The sequence below is a fragment of the Topomyia yanbarensis genome, chromosome 3 (assembly GCF_030247195.1).
Source record: "Topomyia yanbarensis strain Yona2022 chromosome 3, ASM3024719v1, whole genome shotgun sequence".
Classification (NCBI taxonomy): Eukaryota; Metazoa; Arthropoda; class Insecta; order Diptera; family Culicidae; genus Topomyia; species Topomyia yanbarensis.
In genome coordinates, this window is record NC_080672.1 from 308,649,792 (window position 1) to 308,666,740 (window position 16,949).

The 16,949-nt window shown below is 38.4% G+C and overlaps 1 protein-coding gene across 1 annotated transcript; it reads right to left on the reverse strand.

The window, feature by feature from the left end:
- Nucleotides 1-498: 498 nt before the first annotated feature.
- LOC131689974 (medium-chain specific acyl-CoA dehydrogenase, mitochondrial) lies at nt 499-16,467 on the reverse strand. Its single transcript, XM_058975395.1, has 4 exons — nt 16,266-16,467; nt 15,433-15,691; nt 1,619-1,719; nt 499-1,556 (listed from the first exon to the last, which is right to left on the reverse strand). The coding sequence occupies exons 1-4, from the start codon at nt 16,281-16,283 to the stop codon at nt 669-671; spliced, it is 1,266 nt and encodes a 421-aa protein (XP_058831378.1). The 5' UTR covers nt 16,284-16,467; the 3' UTR covers nt 499-668.
- Nucleotides 16,468-16,949: the final 482 nt, after the last annotated feature.

Sequence of the window (16,949 nt, forward strand, 5' to 3'; positions counted from 1 at the left end):
AATGTGATTGAATTTAAAAAATAAATGTGCTGTACTTATAAACTTTCAGTTTTTATAGCACGGAGAATGTGTATCGTGAAAATTCAAGCCCACATAAAATCACCGTTCATTTTTTAATCTTGAAATTCAGTGGAACTAATAACTACTTTGAGAAAAGAGTGCATGAGAACATTACGTGAAAGGGAAATCAGTATCTCAATACAAAAATTCCAATGCAAAAACAAACGACCCCAGCGAGAAACATTCACACTGCTTAATTATTATTCTACAATTAAATGCCTTGGTATATGTGTGGAACTTGTGAGCTTTATACATATTCTAAGCTAATATTATTAGATAGGACACGTCGTAATGATGAAATTTATTCTGAGCATACCGATAGTCCATCGACAAAATTACGACCTACACAAGAACGACAGCGCTTTAGGTGAAATCAAACCCCTAAATACAGACTAAATGATTTCGAAGCTTTCCATCAGTTGGTATTAAACAGTTACAGAAAACAGAAAAAGCTGAAATATTCAGCCATATTTATTGCGTTTACATGGTACACAGTATGTCGCACCAGTTTGTTTTTCTTCTAGTAAACTTTATTACAATCATCTATCACCATTTGATTAGTGCAATTTTATATAAAAGCTACCAAGCCAAACCGATTCTAAACTATTTTACAAAGCCTTTCCCTTCGCCGTATCAATCATGTTCCTGGAAATGATTAATCTCTGAATCTGTGAGGTACCCTCGTAAATCTGATAGATCTTAGCATCGCGCATCAGCTTTTCCACCGGGTATTCCGTGTTGAATCCGTTGCCACCGAAAATTTGTACCGCATCGGAAGCCACCTTGTTCGCCATGTCTGCCGCGTAGCACTTTGCAATCGACGCATAGTAACTATTCCTTCGGCCTTGATCTACCTCCCAGGCGGATTTCATCGTGATCAGTCGCGCCGTTTCCACTCCAATAGCCATATCGGCGAGCATGAAGGACACCGCCTGATGGGCAGCAATTGGAACACCAAAAGTTTTCCGTTCCAGTGAGTATTTCATTGCTTCGTCGAGACAACGCTGGGCCAACCCCACGGCACCGGCTGCCACCGGTGGTCGGGTCTTATCGAACGTACCCATAGCGATTTTGAACCCAGCACCCTCCCCAATCAGTACGTTTTCCTTCGGAACTCGAACGTCCTCGAATGTGATGCCACGTGTATCGGACGCACGCTGACCCATGTTCTGTTCCTTACGGCCAGGGGTCAATCCAGGAGTGTCCCGTTCTACAATGAATCCGGTGAATGCTTTCGACGCCGGACACTTGGGATCGGAATTGGTACGTGCTAGGACAAAGTACCAGTTGGCAACGCCACCGTTGGTGATCCACATTTTCTGCCCGTTCAAAACCCATTCGTCACCCTTCTTTTCCGCTCGCGTTCGGACCCCGTTGACGTCCGAACCAGCTCCGGGTTCCGTAACGCAGTACGCCGCAACCAGTGGTTCCTCGATTAACCGGCCGAGGTATTTCTTCTTCTGTTCGGCGTTACCGGCCAAGATGACTGGAGTTTGCTGATGGAGGATAGAAAATGTGTTAAACTATTTGAAGTTTACCGATGATTGAATCAACTTACACCCAGACCGCTGGCTTCGAGTGCAGTCATAATACCGGTACAGCCATAGGCTAGTTCTTCCGCGATTAGACAGCTGGTCATGATGGACATTTCGGTGCCACCTGGAAAAAAAAATTAAAGGTGGCATTAGTTTAGAACTAGAGATGGACAAACCGATTCAGTTTGGAGAGTAAACTGTATCCGGTTCACTCACTAAAATGAATCGATTCTTTTGATCGATTCCGTATCTCGTTTTATTACTTTGAAAAATGGTTGTTCGAGATAAAACGAGAAAAAATCCAGGGCTTTAAGAAACACTTTCATGTTACACATCTTTGAAGTATTTTCTATCATAGCTCGATTTTCAATAATGGACTCAATTCGTTTTATGTTACTTATGAATACTTTAGAGAGAATTTTGACGTTGAAGGTACGTATAGGCGTTTAAGCATAATATTGAAAAGAGTAGTGTAGACTAATTTTCGCAGTTCTTTTAAAAAGAATCGCAGTTCGTACATTCTTTTTGAAGAGTCGATTCTATTGACCGATTCGTGATTCATGCGCCCATCTCTATTTAAAAAGGTTGGTATTGTGTTCAGGACTAAGGGAGAAATTGTCGTATTACATTTCTCATAAAAAATGTATAGAATTCGCTCAAACTTTCAAGATTTATTCCGAGACCCGGAGGGCCTAGTCTTATATACCAATCAACTCAGCTCGAAGATTTGGGACAATGTCTGTGCATGCGTATTTTTTATAGTAAGGTTGAAAAATCTTCATAAGCCTGACGATATAGGAATAATGGCCAAAGATAAACTCAAGATAGAATGGTAACGTTTTTTTCATGTACCATTCACATGTGACCCCTCGGTGAATGTGGTTCACTGTCAAAGTGACAATTTGCTAATTGAACAAATGACGTCTTTGCACACGTCGTCCCGAACGTCGGATGCATAGCTACATCACATAATTGACAAAGATTTACCGCTTTTCACTTGTTCTGAACCTTGGAAAAAATTGAAAAGTGCTCTAATAAGTACTCTTATTATGATAATTCTCGACACTGGCGGGTATAATTATAATTGCGATTAGTAACCGTCACACTACAGTTTTTAAAATTTTAATTATTAAAACGATTTGCCGTGAAAGGCAATAGTATTTGGTCTGAAACCGTGATAACACTGAGTAACGCTTTCGTGAGCTTTCCTCTACACATTCCGGGACCGAAAAAGAACCTCACTTTTACTACATAAATTTCAACTTTCGCCGAAAGCCATGGAACAAAAAAAATAACAGGAATGTTTATTGTTTGCCAATGCTTCGCAGGTATCTATGGTGTTTTCACTTTGGACGGTAACGACGCTTATATTCAAGAGGCTAGAATACGCTTGCAATTACTTGGTTACACTTTTCGGTGAGCGGATATATTTACACCCCTTGAGGGCATATTGAGATAACAGAACGACAACTTCCCCGAAGAGTTATTGTCATTCAGATACGGCTGAAACTATATCTCTTCACCACACTGGCTTGAGAACAATATCATATCCTTGAGTTTCAGCTCTCTATACATAGGTTCATCTATGTATGGAGAACAAAAAATCCGGATACGCAATTGCAGTTACATATCAAATGATATGAAGTTCCGTAATCCAATTTACAAAGATCACACGAATAATACTCAGCACGCTGAATAGTAGCTATGTGATAATAAAGTTTGCAATGTCCAGTCCAGCCCAGCCCTGACTAGAATACTGCAATTGTGCTTGGAAAATGCAGCAAATTCTTTGATATTTTCGGACTCACATCCGGCAGAAAAGTCTTTGTTTAAATGCAAGTTTGCAAGCTACGCCCATGGTTGGCATGTTCGGATGTAGCCCAATAATGAACATTGTGTTTTATCCAACTTATCGACAATGGTAGTACAGGTTCTGGACTAATGAAGTCAGTCGCAGCGCCAGCTCTATCCAATTCGTCCGCCCATCAATTTCCAGTAATGCGGGGAGGACCGAGTACCCATAGAAGATAGATGGCATTTGAAATGCTAAGTTTTTGGATTTGAGTTCGATATGTGACATGCTTTTAGAGTAGCCTGACTGTCAGAGCAAAAATAAATTCTATTAACTGCAAATTCCATGTTTGAGTGTCGGTAGTACGTCACATAGAATTGTGTAGATTTCTGCTTAGAATATGGCACAGTATCTACCAAGCGAATGGAATTGGTCAAATCTCAGTTCACGGCAATAGAAACCAGCAGTTGCATCGAACGCCTCTTCTCTGCCAGCTCGTGCAAATGCTGGGCGATTTCCTCAATTTACCATATGCACATTTGCACTGTTTAAGTAATCCATCAATTTGGTGCCTCTTAACCCTCGGGCACTCGCGCCGTTGTATTTAGTGCAACACCTTCAGAATCTCTAGCGAAATCTTCTTTCAACACCAGCGGCTGCTCATTCGGGGAACCATTCGCGCGAGTGCCAGAGGGTTAAATTGATATCTGAGATCTCAATTATTATAATGAGGTTTAACCCTTTTCTACGACAGTATGATGCAACCCTTATGAAATCATCAGAGGGTTGGTTATATGGCAAATATGGTTCGCTATATGGCAAATACGCCGGACGTTTCTTGTTTATGTTATCAACAGTCATATTGCGTCAATAGTACTGTTCGCAAGTATACACTAGGGTGGGCACAGTTGTATGGAAAAACGTAAACTTGGCCGCATAGAGTCACATCAAATCTTGCTTGGTTCCATTTGGGGCGTCAAATAACTATGCAAAACTTGGGGTTGATTGGTTATGATCCGGCGTTGCGCATGGCGTTTGAACTTTGTATGGGATTTCGTATGGGAAAACCTACCGTTTTGCATTTTTATTTCTGGAGACCCCGAATTCACCCGAAGAATATAACTTATAAAGTATATGCATAGTCCGGGATTTTCTTAATAACTTTACCGAAGGAAATATGGTGCTAAAATGTTCCAGAAAAACCATACAGCCGTTCAAAGTCCGATGACTCGAATTGAACTAAAAAATTCGTTTTCTTTTTTGTTTTTTTTTCGTGTGATGAATTTCAGCTGAATTTTTCAAAAGCATTCGCCCAATTACATAGACTTAGTAAGATCACGAAAGGGTCGGAAGGCAAGGGGGTGGGGGTGGTTATACACATCAACAGAAATAGTTTTTTCATGAAACATTATCGAGTTGGTATGTACAGGTAAATTATTTAAAAACATTTGTTTTTACGATTTGATAGAGTGATCAAATACCCAAATAGCAATTAAAACATGTGATGAAATTAAAATTAACGAAAGAAGTAATTTAATCACTTTTTTACACTTTGATGCATACACGGATGCGTTGTTAAATTGGAATTCTTGGATTAAATTTTTCAATTGTGTAAAAACCGCTTTTTTCAGCCTATTACTATGTTCAGTAAATATACACTTCGTTTAATGTTTTCCTATACTGAAACCATGCTGATTGCATGATAGGAAATATATTTTCTTGAGTTTATATATTCAATATGGATTCGTTGTGGGATCAATTGTTTGGAAATAAACTTAACTAGAACATGTTTCTATGAAATCGTGTTCAATTTGTTTTTGCAGTACATAAACTTTCCGCCATTGCCGTGTTACCACGTTCTATTCAACATCTTTTGGATTGTAAATAATACTACTTGTCAAACAACCTGGACAAGTGTTTAATCGAGTACAACATTACTGCATGAGAACATATTGAAAAGAAAACTTGTTCTATATCGCACTTCAACGTGCGATTTTTGGGTCGTACAGTAGGCAGTGATTTAGATATTCAAAATAAAATTCTTTGTTCCACATCCAGATAAGAATACTGTAGAATACCAACAAAGTGTGCTACTTGGGTATTGCTGTTAAATGGGGTTTCTTGTGGAATAGCTTTTTCCTTCGTTCTTCAATGACGTTGTTGCTAAGTTATACCTCCAGGGTACGCTGATGATCTTAAATTATTTCTCATCGTGCGATCAATAGAGGATTATATGCAACTACTGCGAATTTAAGATGCTTGCTGAAACTGGTGGAGCAACTTGTTGGCTTACACCAGAGAAGAGAAGTACCACTTCGAACAAAAAAAATCACGAAAGTTCTCACAAAAGCGAATCGGATTTGTTGCTGGTTTTCCTTGCTTTGATTTGAGAGTGCACCCGTATGACGTTTCAACTAGTATAACTTTTGAAACTGGCTCGTATAAATCGTTGCAGGCGGTATGGTCGAGCTTCGCTAAAGCGTACAGTAAATTATAGAAAATGTATTGTTGCATTTCGTATCAAAGATTTTACTTTTCTGATTGATAGGGTGATGTGCCTATTATGGCAGTAGAGCCTATTGTGACCCTATTTCGTACCCCTTGGTTTCGAACCAAGCATATGAGATAATGACACTATCGATTTGGCTAAAACAGGTGAGAAAAAATAAGCTCAAGTTATATTCTTTATTTGTTGTGCACATATGTATTTAGAACTATCCTCTAAATCCAACTTTTAATTAAAACAAAATCACCTTATTGAAATATCTACTAATCCGTCTCACTCACGTAGTGAACCGAAACTGAATGCAACGGCGCTTAGCAAAATAAACACGAGCCAGCATTTACCGCCTCATACCTCGTTATTCCGGCACAAATATACTAAACATTGCACTGATACATACCTTTATTTTAGCTGGAGAACCTTTTTACGATAATTTCCCTTTAAAATCACTCGTCAAACACTAGAATAGGCCTAGTGTTATAATAGGATAAAATTAAATACGGGGGTTCCTATTATTGGCATGTTTTGCTGATACACTACCACAATCAAAACCAACTTTTTGCATCCATCATACAGAAAAGAATCACCAGTGCGGCCAAACCAAAACATGAAATTGTAAATATAATGTAATGCAATTTCAGGTATAAGTAATCAATTATTTCAAGTTATTCAACTAATTGTTGATTGCAGATATTTTATTTTCATCTGCACATACAATTCGGATCGGGAGAAAGCAATGTGTGATGTGAAACTTGTCTTTCCAGTTGCTAACCTTCGAATGGTTTTTTTCTGCGTGCGCAATTCTGGGAGCTCTTCTACTAACAGCTGATGAGTTTCATTGATGTGCGTGATGTTTACGTTTGTTTTGATCAGCTGAAAAAAGCAGAATGATTCGTTTTACAAATCACACGTTGGCGTCCATGATCTGAATACCTAGTTAGAATCGACGCAAATGGAATATGAGGCATTGCGTTTCAACTAGATTGTTTTTCGATGAGGTGGAAATTGGCACACCCATGAGGCGATATTTGGATCGTTGAGGTGGGAATAGATTCACAGAATGGAACATTTATTTTTATTTATGCTGAAAATTGAGGCAATTCTGCTAAATAAGCATTATATAGATGTTTAAGAAACAGTACACTGATACTTTATTCTGAGAAAGGTTATAGATAATATGGCTTCTTTTAAAATTGTTCAAAAAATAGTGCGACCCTCTCCCTAATGGTGCCAAAATAGGCTCATCACCCTATTATGCTTATTGCTGTATGTAATCATTGAACGCTCGTTTTCTAAAACGACATTATCTGTTATTTTCGCGGGACGTCCGGAGAATCATTCAGTTTCAACGGAATGTTCTCTGATTACCTGGTCCGACGGAAATGCTTTTATTAATTTTGCATATTGAAGAGTAACTCGTGAGGAACCTTTACTTAGCAGCACATGATTGCAGAGCCCTCTTTCTAAGAAGTGGAACGTGATCATGGGTGATGGATTTTTCCATTTGTCATAAATATTACTTGTAATAATTAAACTGAAGAAGTAAACTTTTTCCCAGAATTCAAATCCAGTGCAGTGAAAACTAATGTGAGTACTTAAGGTCACAGCACATATTAGGTAATCCAATGGAAGATTTTGTCGTGATAATTCAATTTTGTAAGAAACATATTTGTAATTTTTCGAACAAAAAAATAAAAAAAGTTCGATAAAATGTCAGCTGCATTGGAAATAATCGAAAACAGCATATGGCTTAAGGACCCAATTAACGTATACAATCTCGCCATCGTCGGTCTTAACAGCATTTGAGCATTTCTCTAACAGTCTAACTATTTTTAAATTTATTTTAGAAAAATTCTTTAACTTGGCTGCTGAGTTACTGATTAATAATTGTTTCTCGGTACGCAGATCTGGAAGTGTGTAGCAGCGATGCCACAGGTACAAATTTACCTAGAAAGGTACAGATTTTTCGAGTATTTTTGGTACAGATTCTGTACGATACGGATAATATATTTTGGTAAAAAAGTACAGTTTGGTACAGATTTTTTTTTAACATGACATGTAAAATAATTCAACACTGCGATGCATACCAGTAAAACAGGTTGTAAATGTTGAGTTAGACCGCTTACAGAGTGGCGGCGAGAAACTGTGTAGGCGTTGGTACTGACAGTACGATGCGAGATACGAGAAACCTGCTTGCATCATATCAAATGGAACCTGTCAGAGTAACAGCAGTAGCCGGTGCAGATCCGCTCGGCTTTCACTCTGACATCATCCCTTTGGCTGGCAGCAAGCAGGCTTCTCGCATTCTAATGCCAGCTCTAGCCCCAGCTTAGCTTCTCGTCGCCACTCTGTAAGCACCCATAGGCTTCATTTGATTTGCTCAAGAGGGTGAATGTTTTGACGTTTCTTTGATAAATGAGTGAAACTTACATAAGCTGGTTTCTTGGCTCGACTAGTTGCCAAAAATGACAGCGAACGCGTTTTAAACAACGTTCACATCGCTACGAGCCAATGTTGTTAACTCGACCTGAAACTTATCGAATGCAAACAAATTTCATTTTGATGTTCTTAACTGATACTCAGGTGATACAAGCGTTTGGATTTTGTGGAGAAGAAGCGATGCAAAAGAAAACGTGATGTCTCATATATTGTTATTAATAACTTATTTTGAATCCAGCTTTTAAAGTGTTGCACAGATCATGTGAACAGACCTTGAACATTTGAAACGCAGCTAGCGCTACTGGCATTCGGTGGCAGCTGCAGGCAACAAACAGTTTTCACGGGGCTGGATTTGCTTAATCCAGGTTTGTCACATCTCGCATCCAAATGTCAGTACAAGCCAAAGCCAGGGTTGCCACATTCACAAATTTTTCTTTAACGTCACAGATTTATTTAACAATTAGGCAATTCATGAGACGTGTTGGATCAGCTGATTATTTATTGATTGTTTCTTCTGACGTTAGTCCGCACTGCTGGGCACAATGTCCGACAAAACCGTTGATTCGATCCAACATCAAACGAATCGGCACAAATGAAAAATGTTTGTCGGGCGGGTTTTTCTGTTCGCAAGAGTAAAGCAAAACAAACTTGTTGACAAAACCCACCACTGCGTTGTCAAACAAACGTCTTATAGAGTGCCTAATTTTTAATCACAGCTTCTTTTTTCAGAAGACAGATTTTTAACATTTTCATGAAAATTTCACCGATTTCCACAGATTTTTGGAAATATTTCAATTTTTCATAGATTTTTCGGAAATTTTACACAGATCTTCTTTCAGATAGCTAAAAGATTTTCTAGGCTGAATCCCAGCTTCCAATGTGGCCCTGGCCGCAGCCCAGCTTATGTCGAAAACAAAATGACAACGAGAATTCGAACTGGAGCTGATTTTGACATTACCCAGGCAAACACTCCGGAATTTCGACTGGTTTCTGGCGAAATTTTATCGCAAATGAAACAACTGATTCCGAGTCGAAATTTTTGGATTTGCTCAGCCAAATATCAATATCAGCACCAACTCAGTGTATCACTATCTCGAATGAAAAATAATTATATAAAATGTTTGTCATTGTGTTGGTACAGAATACGAAGAATATTCAACTCCCAGTACAGATTTAATTGTGGCAACACTTATGAGTAGTCAGAACGATTGTGAAGTTTTCGAGCCCATCATGGTTTAAATTGAAATGCGACGATAAATCCTTGAAAAGGTACTCATGAGCATTCATGCAAAGCAGCCATTAATACTAAAGATTGAAAATAATTATAAACTAATTTCCTCCACTTTTATAAGGACCAAAAACATATCGAATCCTGGGAAAGGAAAATGGCTGTCTAACAAAATGCTGTTTGTGTTTAAATTTAATGTCCTTGCATGATGGTTCTCAAAAGAAAAGACACACAATAACCATCGGGAAGATATCCATTGAAAATCGTTCTTGGTCAGCGTGCAAAGAATCAACTGGGCAGTCAAAAGTTTCGATATTTAAACGTAAATGTATGCTTACATACTTCAACATTAAAATTTTCGTTTTTCGATGGAAAAGGATAGGTTAATATATAAAGTAAAATATCCGTTTGCAACCCAAAAACGCAGTCAATGTTTGAAAGATGGGTTAATTATTGCATGACATTTTTTAGTTGGAAAAACATATTCTGACCACTTGTCGGATTATCGGGGATGAAGTTGCTAGATATTTTATACCAGTAACGTCGTATAATTTTGAACTAATGTGTTGATTAACAGTGTATTTTGCAGGGCTTCGACACCACGCGCCGCTAGTGATTTTAAAAATTGTGAGAAGTTTTGATTTCGAGTGACCCTTCTCTTCTCTGCTCTGTAGCTACTAAATTGCCGGTGAATCGCATTATCAGAGACCTTGATGTACTCCTGGACACGAAACTGACATTCAGAAACTATTACTCTCACGTAATAGCACAAGAGGTAAATAGAAAGCTCGGATTTATTATTAGGAGCGTCAAAAAGTTTACCAATTCATATTGTTTGCGTATTAAATTTAGTAAGTGTTTTAAGCACTTCAGAATTTCTTGTATTGTAACTGTGACTGTGTAATTCTTTTAGAATCCTTGAAAAATGCGTAAAATATGTCGCCGAAACGTCGGATAAAAATGATATAGGTTGTTGTTATATCTTCTCCAGACGGAAAGCTGAACATACCTTCAGAGCGGTATTTGTTGGGAAAATATTGACTGGTCAGATTGATGCCCTAAATATTATCTCATAAAAAATATCAATGATCCCCCCAGAAACTTTAGATCGCACACCTTTTTAAGACTCGAACTTCTGCGCAGCGAGTATGGTCAGAACGAACACATAAGAGCAAAGCGTAATGTGTTTAATATTATGTATGACCATTTTCATTTCTGTTTCTAGTAACGTTTTCAAAGTAGACTTAGAATATTGTCTTATAAAATTATAATATTTATGTAATGATTTTGTTATACTGAAAATATATAGATAAATAAATAAATGAATAAATAAATTAATTAATCAACAAATAAATAAAAAAAAATGATGGCTAGTGGTAGTGCAACAACAATTGCAGGTTCGAATCCTGCATCTGTGGCGATTTTTTCACATAAATTGCTACCGATAGATTCAACGATAGATGATCAAAGGAGTCCTATTGCTTCAAATAGCCATTGGTCTTCTGTAGGGTAGCACCCTGGAACCTATTCTCGAACTATATGTCAACGATCATCGCAATATAAACTTATCCACATATTATTGTCAAACTGTCCTACTAACGTAGTCAAGTTAATATAAAGGATAGCTCCCATAATTCCGAAGGGTTAAAAATGGCGAATTTCTCGTTTTCTTATAGTTTCTTTAAGTTTACAGGTTTTTACAGTAGTTTGAAGAGCTATTCTTCCATTCGCAGTACGCAGTACGACTGCTTAGAACATTGTAGGATTTGCCTGAGCTTTGCGCAAACTCTCGGAATTCAGCAGCATTTCCTTGAGTATTTTCCAATATATAATCGGACTTTTGCAAGACATCCATGAATTTCGTAGGATTTCTTTGAAGCTCTAGAACTCGTGGAAATTCCAGAAGACTTTATTAAATCTTGAATTTTCTTCAATTTCAGGTCAGCCAACCAAAAACAGTTTTTTTTGTAACTATTTAATTTTATTGGACCAATCGTGTAAATTGTATACAGTGATTTTGTGATTTGAAAAAATGCGAAATTGCTGAGTTATCCATAAAGCCGCGAATCATTGCTAGCAAAAATTTCTGTTGCGCGAGCGCAAAAGCGTTTTTTTTTTGGAAAGTTTAATTTGACATGGATCAATGCATTAGCCCAACTGAGACGTGGATCTCGTTAAGTTTTTACAATATGTAAAAATTAAAAATTCTAAGGCTGTTTGTCTGTCAGATCTTGTTGATGCAATTTGCAGCTGCGTGTTGAGATCCTTTTCCTTGACGGTGAAGCATTAGTTGCCTTATCCGTCGCAGCTTGAGGGTCATTCAATCTGCCTTCTCTCGCGTTATCGTTCCCGTCCATGTCATCATCGGTACTGCTTTCTTGCTGTTCACGGTCAGAGGTTCTAATTTGTTTCTTGGTCTTACTGGTTGCTGTTGTAAATCCGTTTTCATCGGTATTAGCTTCTTTATTGGTGATGCTATTTGTTGATTTGGGAGCGGTTGTTGTGGTCGTTATACCTGCATTATTGATTAATTGGATTGTTGTTTTTGGTTTATCTGAAGGTGTCGGTGGTTGCTTGTTAGAGTTGGCTGTAGTAGATGAGTTTTGACTAGTTGCTTCGGCGCATGTTTTTCCGCAGTGGGCTGTCTGCTTACAGAATTGGCATGTTGGGGTCTGCCCGGAATATGTGATTAGCGTTGTTTGCTTATAGGTTACCTCATACTTGGTTATTTGCATTCGATAGTCATGTAAGAAGGTATTGGTTTAATCACTCGCATCCTCACAATACGAATGCCGTCGGGAATACAGGTGAAACAATTTCTCCATGTGTCATTCGTAATACATTTCACTTCTCCGTATTGCGACATAATTCGTTTGATGTAATCTTCTTCAGCGCGCTGCCAGATCATGGATACGAATGGCCACCATGTCATTTTCCATATAGGGTAATAAGCCTATTTTCGTTGGTAAGAGCAGTGTCCGCCATCTTTGTTCAGCGCATTGAGTCAAATGGTAGCGCCGCAGTAGAGGCACTTGATTCGAGTTTTCGTTGCGTTCAAGCATGATCATTTCACCGTTTTCGTGGCATTTGTGTTTTTATTTTGGTTCTTAAAAACGAAGCAAAACTGTTTATGCCGATCTATACGCATTTCATTGATTGTAGGCCGAGTAATTAATGAATTAGTGAGACACCTTCCTTAATATGGTGACAATAGGCACTTTGCACTACACGAAAATCTTGACCTCGTGTTGTATGTTGGTCTTTGCAATGAAGTTTTCTGCCTGTGCTAAATTTCTAAACTTAATTCTATAACTTCCGGGAGATTATGCTCCATTTTAACTTTAACTAGTAGTCCCACCTCCTGAACTGTGTGTCTAACACGACTATTCCTAAAGTCGATCAAATGTTATACCGTAGCACGGACATGTTTGCTCCCTTTGGCAAACTCATTTCACTGCGCAATGATACAATACTGTTTGTGCACTGGATATAGAACAAAGCGCTGGTTTGCTTAACTGGTGCCTATAGCGTAGCGATTTTTTTGTTTCTGCTTTGTGCGAGGTCAGAAGATTGACTGTATTATTGATTATGAAGCATATCATTAGAAGAACCAGTCCAAGTGTCATTACCACATCCTGATAAAGTCTAAATTACCCACCCATCTTTTTCTGTGATAACAGGAAATGTCAAATGTCATCGCGGAACAATAGTGTTGCTTCTGGAAAGGTAACAGACATTTTCCAGAGATTCACGTGAAATTCCTTGGTTATCGGTCCCGGTCGCACTAAAAATATTGCTTTTAAACCCAAAGGTACAGATAGCCTGCCAAATCCGATATTTATTAGCTAACTTCGGCAATTTCATAAGCTTGACTTTTTTACATCACTATTCCTCCGGTGCTTTTGGTCGTTTTGATTTTTTCAACTGCAACATAATTTGGAATCATTGCCTTCTTACAAGCTGCCAGACCGGTTGGTTTTTAATTCGACACATGGTTGTAAACGACATTCCCAGTTTGTTTGCGACATCTCACTAGAAACTCTTTTCGTTGTCGCATGCGACTTTCGATTTACTCGTTATCCAGACATACTTGCTGCCAACAAACCGTCCCCGAACACTTTTATTACGTTGGAGACAGTTGATTTGACTACTTTGAACAAGTTTGCTAATTCGGTGAGCGATTAGTTCGCATTTTTTGCGATGCGACAACAAAACATTGTTGCGTTGTTCCTCTTGCTTCGACGCCAGAATCTCGAAAAGTACTACGGCAAGGTGCAGGGCTCTCTACTGTCTACAGTTCAAGCTAGGATAAGAAGAGCGAACATTTACACGAGCGATGTGATCTTCCGGAAGTCTATTCAGTTTTTAGGCTTCAGTGACAACAGTGAGCATGGCATGTCGGCAAAATTGTGCACGACAGCCCGATGAAAATGGCTACTTGATACACTAAAGGACGTTACTGCTATAAACTGAACAGTCTATATGTCTTTAGAAGAAATTATGGGAATGTTATCTTCTACAACGTTCTTCAAGGCACTCATGAGCTAATAGATACCTTTACCTCCATTTAATGAAATTTATCAAAAGCATGTTTTGCGCCACTATGAACTGGTGCAAATTTCATGTTTTCCCTAGTAGTGATTGTAAAAGCGGCTCTGGTTTCTGGTTAAGTTGCAAACGAAAAATGTGGTCAATACTTTTATAACCCGAATTTATGTAATCACTGCTTTACAATAAACGTACCGGTGTACCGGTGAATAGATGGTTTCTTGTTTTACGAAATACCTCAATACGTTTAAATAGCATCACTAGCATTGAATTTAGTTATATTTATTATTTTGAAATCAACGTTACGGTAGACAAAAAAACAAAACATTCAGCCCTTGATATGTGCAAAACCTATATTTTTATGCCGCTCCAATCCAGTCATTAATATAATGTTTTTATAATGTGTTTGCAATACAAGGCTGAGTATATTATACATGTCTAATCGGACGAACAAAACAAGTGCAACAACGCACCAGGGCACACACGAATAACTGGGTTTGAATCTTAACACAAATTATATAATTTCGGTATGATCTGTGAGGATACATAACACAGGGTCACAGATCAGAGAAAAATAACGTGTCCCATCCACAGAAATACACTTTTCCAAACACAACATTTGACCCTGCTTAAAGAGCTATTTCAAATATCTAGATAGGCCAAGATCGTATGAGTTTGAATAACTGTTATTTGCAAAGCTGACAACTTGTAGTGTATTACTATTTCAGAAACTTGATGAGATTTTCCGGTATAAATTAAAATGCTAAAAATTTATTGAAACTCGAGCAAAAATGCTACAGAAAGGTTTCTTTTAAGTTCTTTCAGATGTAATCACTACAACAGTAGTCTCATTTATGAGGGTGTTTGAGCAATATTGCTGGATACCTCATAAAATTCTTTTAATTCTTTTGCATCCATTTAATAATTTTACAACAAATTTTGATATTACCTCAACGTCGCCATATGACAATGTGTACTTTGACGTATGAAAAAATATAAGTAAACATTATGCTATATTTCCCCCTAAGGAGAAAAAATGGGTAACCACCAAAATTACTCAATAGGGCGAAAACTATTAATAAGTAATTAAGCATTTACATTTTTTTCTTATGATTTTGGATTTTGGGTCTTGGCCTGGAATTTGTTCAAGCTACTCACGCTTCTATGCAGTGTACCTCTGCAAGCCAATCAAATTGCACATGGAAACCAAAATCAAAATATCGCATGCTGATAATAAAATTCAAACTCATCTGATTGCATTTCGATTCCCGAGAATCCGTGTTGCAGGGAAGCTAACTATATTCTACCTACGTCAAATCGCACTTACCAAGCTCAGCAGGAACATGATTGTTCATTAGTCCCAGCTCCCAGGCCCGCTTTATGATTGGCCACGGGTAATCGCCTGATTTGTCGTACCCGGCGGCTACCGGAATGATCTCCTCCCGCACAAACTTTTTCGTCATGTCCACGATCTCGGTCTGCTCATCGGATAGGGCAAAGCTAGGGCCCAGTGGGGATGCCTCCGCGGCGGGAGCGGCTTTCGAAGACAGCGCACGACATGCCGGTCGGATCGCTGATTTGATCAGCTAAAAAGGGAGCAAGAATTACTGATTGTTAGTTTAGATTAGATTCATTACGGAAGTACAAACAGTTTAATCGATGTACGGTGCGAAACAATCTATGGACGATTATGCGGTGGACGGAACGGTGATGATGTAAGCACTTTTAAGTCTTATCACCAATTTTTAGGCGAACAAAGTACCAAGTGTCAATCACTGATAAGAACATGGCACCCTGCAATTCGTCCATTTAGTACCCAAATGAGATAACTCGCCGATAAACAATACAAATTAAATATGCGATAAGCAGATTGAGGGTATTTTGCCCCTATAATAGCTTATTCTTTTGAGTGACCGCGAAAAACGGTTGCACTTTTTACGCAGTAGGTACCGGTGTGGTAATGCAGGTAATAGTATCCACAAGATGCATCAGCTAAACATCAGTAAATATGTTTACACTTATTCCATTTCATAATCAGTATCAAGATCACACGGAAAGTACAACGTTCAAAGTCCACCACAGCCTCGCTCACATAGTCGCGCTGGCAGATTTCACCATTGTATTTTGACCTATTTTTGTCTCCAAATGATCACTACTTACCTGCGATAGAGCGGCCATTTCACTACAATGTTTCTAGTTGTAATCACTAATTAGCAACGATAGCAATATCAAAATTTTCAAAAGAAAATATCTATCACAAGCAATACGTAAGCCAAGTACGGAATAAGGGAATAAGTATATGCGATCTCTTCAAAAGTGAACTTATTAATGCGGGTATGAATACGATTCGGAGCAATAAACGAGCTTATACGAGGACCAGAGATGCCAGGAACTTTTTTCAAATGTCTGCAATAATAATTTTAAAAGTCTGGGAAGAACAAAAAATGTCAGGAAAGCTAGTGTAACCAAAAGCCTTTATATTCAAAAACCTGCAAATATCTCCAACCTAACTAAAAAATCTGCAAATATCTGCAACCAAACTAAAAAATCTGCAAATATCTGCGTCATCGAAAAAATCTGCAGCTTAAATTAAAAGTCTGCGCATTTGCAGACTTGTCTGCAAATCTGGCATCTCTGACGAGGACGGGTAGCTATACACATTCGCTCGCCGTGATACGATGTGGTTGTATTGCCTCTATACGGCAGTTGCGCGAGAAACAGAAAAGAAAACACAATTGTACAAGTATAGTTGTTGGTGCTTTGATTGCGGCCGACCGGTTTATGTTGGTGGGAAAGAGCAAACGAGTGCGCAACATAAGACACGTAGCGAAGGGGAGAACAATT

What these genes read in the sequence shown, in the direction of transcription:
- LOC131689974 (XM_058975395.1), bottom strand. An exon ending in TCATGTTCCTGCTGAGCTTG is followed by an intron (nt 1,720 to 15,432) that starts GTAAGTGCGATT and finishes TTTTTTTTCCAG; the next exon opens with GTGGCACCGAAATGTCCATC. An exon ending in TCGAAGCCAGCGGTCTGGGT is followed by an intron (nt 1,557 to 1,618) that starts GTAAGTTGATTC and finishes ATCCTCCATCAG; the next exon opens with CAAACTCCAGTCATCTTGGC.